The 6,662-nt window shown below is 32.8% G+C and overlaps 1 protein-coding gene across 2 annotated transcripts; it reads right to left on the bottom strand.

The window, feature by feature from the left end:
• Window positions 1–200: 200 nt before the first annotated feature.
• LOC126660304 (beta-glucosidase 12-like) lies at window positions 201–5,960 on the bottom strand. Of its 2 annotated transcripts, XM_050353715.2 has the most exons (13): window positions 5,805–5,960; window positions 5,671–5,740; window positions 3,544–3,602; window positions 3,175–3,250; window positions 3,019–3,096; window positions 2,840–2,927; window positions 2,452–2,707; window positions 1,660–1,778; window positions 1,348–1,562; window positions 1,235–1,266; window positions 1,030–1,132; window positions 829–931; window positions 201–615 (listed from the first exon to the last, which is right to left on the bottom strand). In XM_050353715.2, the coding sequence occupies exons 1-13, from the start codon at window positions 5,952–5,954 to the stop codon at window positions 369–371; spliced, it is 1,596 nt and encodes a 531-aa protein (XP_050209672.1). In that variant the 5' UTR covers window positions 5,955–5,960; the 3' UTR covers window positions 201–368. The 2 variants fall into 2 exon arrangements, with proteins under 2 accessions (XP_050209672.1, XP_050209673.1); XM_050353716.1 differs by lacking the exons at window positions 5,671–5,740; window positions 5,805–5,960 and having other exon boundaries at window positions 3,551–3,602.
• Window positions 5,961–6,662: the final 702 nt, after the last annotated feature.

Below are 6,662 nucleotides of genomic sequence, written 5' to 3'. Positions count from 1 at the left end.
TGAACTTTCCAATTGTTTGCAATTAAGACCACGTGTGTTTTCCTTTGAAAAATAGTGTTATTTTACCTCCAGAACGGCGTCGTTTTAATTTAAAACGATGCCGTTTTACATCCAAAACGGTGTCGTATCTTTAATTGCAAAATTTTGAAAGTTCATGTACTTTTTTGCCAAAATTAAAAAATTATGTTAAATACTAAAAATACGCGAAAGTTGGTGATTTTCGGTGTATTTAAGCCTTATTTTATTTAACCACCAAATCGTCAAATTTATATAGTTCATGCAAACTCTATTTCAGTACATATGCACTCCATATTAAATACATATATATATGCAGTTCACACTTCCGAGCTCGGATATATTCATATGAACTACGCAAGTAAATTTTCAGCTCGAGAAAATGTTTTTCTATTTCTCAAATTTAAGAAATTAAGAGAATCTGATTGATTCCTTGATTCCAGAAAATTCTTAAACCATAAGGCTGATTTTTTCAAATGCCTTCGCAATCCGTCCTTGTAATCTACATACACCATTCCGAAACGAACTGCATAACCATCATTCCATTCAAAATTGTCTAGCATTGACCATCCAAAATATCCCTTCACATTTACACCTCTCCTGTTCAAAATGTACATTAATTCATGTTAGTCTGTTCAAACTATAAATATTTGCTTGGACTGATCGATAATACTTCATTAGGGTTCGAATACTGAAACTTCGATAATAATTGAATAAAGTTACCTTACCAGTAAAGCTAATCAACAATATTTTTAACTGGAAAAGAAAGGTATCAATAATCTAGTAAATTGTCAGTTATTACAGTGCACGTACCGAATTGCTTCTTGTACGAATAAAAGATGATCATTGTAGTAATCTACTCGCACGTTGTCCTCCAGAATCAGCATAGAATCGATATTATCAAGCTGACTAACTCCTGAAATGGAAAATGGCATATTCAGGTTAACTTGTCATTTTACAACTGCAATAAAAAAACCATGATTCGTATGTATAACGGGGCACCTTATTTCTTACCATTCTCAGTTAGGTATATGACAGGATCATTGAACTTGTTCTTGGTGTAGAGCAAAAGTTCCAGAATTCCTCGTGGATAAACATAAAGCCAACTCGATCCTGTCTGCAAATTCCGTCATAATGTCCGTGAAATAACTTTTGATCTCTACAAACTCTGTATTAAGTGATGAAGTGCATGATTGTATATGAAATTCAGAAATTGTACCTTTGGCCCAATTGGAATCCCATTTCGAAAGCCTGATAAATATAATACTCGGTATTAAAGTGAGTAAATAACATAATTTATCATAAAAAAACTGGATAAAATATAGTACTTACTAGTAATCATAGCACAAAAGTCTGTGGAGTAGCTAAAGTTTTCCTTTACGCAAGGAACATCAGCGACATAATTTGCAGTGTAATAGTTTACCCCAATGAAATCGATAGATCCTTTAAGCATCAACGACTGCTCTTGCGTAAATTTAGGCAACCGTTCACCCACATAGGTAATCATTTCAACCGGATACGAACCAGACACTAGTGGCTCCATAAACCTTCATCATCACAAGGGATTACAATTAGGTACTTTTTCTACATGCAGTCGTTTCGAATGGATATGAACTTGTACGGGCAGTGCGTGTAGGTACTTACCAGTCATACTTAAAGGCAAGGGCTCGAGAAGCTGCAAGAGAGTCTCTCGTTAACTCAGCATTCATGGGGACCATCCATTCTGTGTTCAATGAAATACCAATTTGCCCTTTTTGTTTCATCTAAATATAAATGTATAAAGTTGAAATCTTAAACAATTAGATAAAATTTACAATCACAAGAATGCTAGCAGATCGAATGAGTTCAGTTAATTTTATCATCTTAACCCTCAGTTGCAATAAAAACAATCGACATAATGCCAAGTGCGCGACTGACCAACAAGTTCAATATTTCTAACTTACATTGCACGGAAACGGAAACGCTGAAACAAAAAATGTTAAAACAAAAACGGAAAAATGATATTCTTTTACAGGATTAAATTATAAAACATATAGCTTAGCTGACTATAAGTATTTTTGAAAATGGAAATGGAAACAAAACGACGCAACATAGATTTCGAAAAGTGTCCGTGCAGCATAGTTTCCAACATATAACAACCACCAGCTATCAAATTCTGATAACTCCATTAATCGGTAGGAGCTGACAGAGTAAATTACAGCAATCTAGATCTGCTTTATCGAACATCCACATAATACGATATCGAGGAACTTTGAATTGTCAATTTTCAAATTCGACATGAACCACTTCTCTATTACTATTTACACTAGATTCTTGTTAGGTTCACCACAGCATAGCTTAATGTAATGCAATCAAGTTTAGGCTTTGCCTTCTAGTATCACCACTTTTTTGTAGAGAAAACTTATTTTAGAGTGAAAAGTCATAGTGATAGAATACCTGGTACTTGTCTCTGTACACTTTAACTGCAGCTGCATGAGCAAGAAGTTGATTATGTGCTACTATATATGGCTCAGTACCAGAATCACCACCAGTACAATTCGAAGAGATCCACTTCGAACATCTTCCAGGCGCCTTGATACCCGTTGTGTACCCATCATTAGAAATGGTTAGTGGCTCGTTTAATGTGATCCAGTGCTTTACTCTGTCTCCAAAGCTGCTAAAGCTTAGCTCTGCATAGTCTCGAAAATCATCGCTGCACTCCAAGAACATCAGACAATTAACTAAAGATTGAGTAGTTGACATTTAATAGTTACTTTTATTATAACAACATATAAGTGTTATTAATCAACCAATGCTATTTTATTCATAAAGGAAATTTACTTACACAAGATTGGAGCTTAAGAAACCGCTGTATTCGTCTTCAAGAGCTTGCGGAAGATCCCAATGAAACAAAGTCACAAAAGGTTCCATTCCTTCATAAAGCAACATTAACATTCACATGTTGACATGATGTAGTCCGAGATAACAACTAAAAGTACACGATTTACACATAATGATACCAACCATTTGATAGCACCTCATTGATTAAATTGTTATAGTAGTCGATGCCTTGTTGATTTACTCCTCCGCTAAGATGGCCGCCTAAATTGCATGAGCATAACATGAAATGCGCGGTACTGAACAAAATCTGTAAAGCGTGAATGGGTTACGAGTACTTACGGGGTAACAGTCTAGACCATGAAATCGAGAATCTGTAAGAATCAAATCCTAAGCTCTTCATGATAGCCACATCTTCCTGAAGTCAACACTTCATGTCACTCAATTTAAGCAAATACAAAGGAATTACACAAGTTGCTGCATGAATCTCAGATAATTACGGAATCCTTCAATCCGAAAGTTCAGATAATTACGTAATTTCGAAAGTTTCAACTTCTAGATTAATGATTCTTTGTAACATTATCACATCTATACACTTAAGAATCTAAAGTTGAACTTCTTGCTCATTCATTTTTTAACTAAATTTCTATATATACTACAAAAAATAGTTCAGTAATAACAAATATGACTGCATCTGGGAGAAGAAAATACCTTGTACCTATGATACGAGTCAACGGCAATGTCTCCATTACTGTGGTCTATTATCTTATCTGTACAATCAAAATATTCATGTCTGCTCAAATCATACTAAAAATTATCATAAGAATTAGTGAACAAGTAGTCTTCAAAGTTTTTGTGTTCAAAAGCCTAGATTAAAATCTAATAAAATCAAAGGACTACCATAAATTCTAATAAATCAATTAAAATTTTATAATTTTTATATTTATATCACTCTTAAATTCATTTAAAAAAAATATTTCTAATTGTTATTTACGTTTGAAATTTTAGCAAAATTAATGAATTTTAGAATATAAGAATTTTTTTATAAATGATAAAAGATAACCTTAATTAAAAAGAGAATAGTAGTAGATCTAAGACACACTAAATAATGTTTAAAAACACTAAACATTTACTAAATTTAAATTATTTCAAATTTGTATTAATTTATTTTATTTTACTTAAACTACTTAGCATTATTTCGAATTAATTTTCGATGCCTATATAGATTTTGTGTCTCTATTTGAAATGATTTTAGTCAATATTTTATAGCTGCTAGAGCAATTTCAACCTTTCTAACCGGACATCAATTAGGACTCATATTGATATAACCATAATACTTTGTTCTATATTCTGATTTATCTTAACATTTTCATTTTTGATACTGTTAATTAACTAATATTAAACAACAACAAAATTGATATTTTGAAATACCAAAAAATATTGTATTGAAACCCCACCAATATAATCTTTTTTTTAATCATTCTCAAATTGGAATCTTCTAAATATTAATTGAAGGTCTACTCTACTCCATTATTATTGTATATTTTAATAAAACAATTAACATTAAAAATTTAAATTCGGATAAGCTTGAAGGTTTGTTAGATTATTTAATTTTGATCATAATAAGAAAATAAGGACAGCAATAATTTAATAGTTTATTAGTCTCAACTCTTCACTAACATTAGGAGTTGCTTGAATTAAGCATACAATAATGGTTCATTTGTGTTATGGCATATTTAGTCTAATAGTATTGAAAGAGGTGGTCGTCACGATTAACAACCGGCGGTTTTAGTTCGGACTGTCGGTTTACAGTTCAAAAAAAAAGTAAAACCAGCCCCTCAACCGCCAGTTTCAGCCGGTTCGAAAGAAAAAATTTATTTACAATTAAAATTAAATTAAAATACTAAAAAGTATTTAACTTAATTTTTAACTTGTATAAATTTGCAGTAGTGGCCGCCAACCTATTGCTTTGATGGTTTGATCCGATTTGGTACGAAATTATTTATTTGGGCCACTAAAGCTGTTTGGTTCGGTCTCATATTTTAAAAATTTTGGAGTTTAGTGAACGGTTCGATTTGAATGCTGTAAAATTGACATAACTGAAAAACCGACTGAACCGAACTCTTCAACAACATTAAGTAAATTTTTTCACTTATAGTCTAAATTCTGGTATTTTTTTGTTATTTTACCATAAAAATTAGGGTTAATTACATATAAAATCACTACCTTTACACGAATTTTCAAAAATAACACAACCTTTAAAACGTGTCAATTTAGGGCATCACCTTTCATTTCTTTTCAAAAATAACATGGGCACGTTTTTAGATAAAATTTTACTGACTTGGACACTCAATGTGAGTGCCACGTGTCATGCCATGTAAGCAAAAATACCACTAAAATTGTGTCCATGTTGTTTTTGAAAAGAAATGAAAGGCGGTGCCCTGAATTGCCACGTTTTAAAGGTCGTGTTATTTTTGCAATTTCGTGTAAAGGTGGTGATTTTATATGTAATTAACCCTAAAAATTAACATTGAATTCAAACCGAAATTTAAAATCAAACCAAACCAAACCGACAAAAATTTTGGTCAAAGAAAAGTTCAAAATAACTACGTTTAGGTTTTAGATTTAGAAAAGTTTGGCACTGATGGTTTTTGTCGATTTGGAATCGAACCGAACCGACCGATGCTCACTCCTTCCGGGAGGTCATGGTTCAAAAATTTAGAACTGGCCCGGAACTGATCTTTCCACATTTCCGGGCCAATTTTAAGTTGAACTGGTTTGACCGATTCAGAACCAGTTCTGAGTTTGGCCGGAAGTACTGATTACCATAACCATTACCTGGGTATGTATGAGTGAATGTATCCCAAATACTTGGACCTCTACCATCTTCATTTGCAGCGCCTTCATACTGTCAATTTACATTCGTCAAAAAACCATTCCTTTCACAAATTAACAACTAGCTCAGCACAAACCTGGTAAGCTGCCGACGCCGTCCCAAATTTAAATCCTGCCGGAAAACCGCTCCGGTGAACAGAACCCGACCCTTCTACGGCTGAGACGGCTACAAAAATAATAAGTATTATCACGCGATGGTGGGTGGCCATTCTCATGTTTTCGGTCATCAACCATTCTGCAACCCAATCTATTTATTCAAAGTAATTAAGATTATGGGCGTCGACTCTATTTCTTTCCTTTGTTTGTCAGGCTAAATTCCATACTTGCCCTCGTAATGTGAGGAGAATGTAATTGCTTTCCAAGGATGATTTGGGTATATTTTGAAAATATATGCTAAATTTACATTTAATTTGTGCACATCTCTTTAAGCAAGGTCCACCTACTTTCAATTTTTTTTATCCAATCTTTTTATAAAGTTTATTGTCTTTAGGCCAAATGTCATAAAAAGACCAAATTTTTCATAAAAATTTTACAAAAATCCCGACCTTTTAATTTTGTCGATTGTGGCCAAAAACAGATTATTTGGTTTCAATTGTGGCCAACTCTCAATTTAATTTCAATTTGCCTATGTGGCGCATACGTGGCATGCACATATATTGAAAGGTCAGGACTTTTGTGAAACTAAATAATCAATTTTTGGCCAAAATCGACAAAATTGAAAGATCAGGACTTTTGTGAAACCAAATAATCAGTTTTTGGCCAAAATCGACAAAATTGAAAGGTCATGACTTTTGTGAAACTTTTAGCCTTTTTACGACATTTGACCTTGTTTTTATAATAGGTTTAATGCCTTAAAACAACTCCGACCTTTTATTCCTTTTTCAATCCCACCCTGACATTGAAAATTTGTCGATTTTACCTTATTTTGTATTTTT

The sequence above is a fragment of the Mercurialis annua genome, linkage group LG8 (assembly GCF_937616625.2).
Source record: "Mercurialis annua linkage group LG8, ddMerAnnu1.2, whole genome shotgun sequence".
Lineage (NCBI taxonomy): Eukaryota > Viridiplantae > Streptophyta > Magnoliopsida > Malpighiales > Euphorbiaceae > Mercurialis > Mercurialis annua.
Note: the sequence above shows the minus strand (reverse complement) of the source record. Positions and strands in the feature narration are given on the sequence as shown.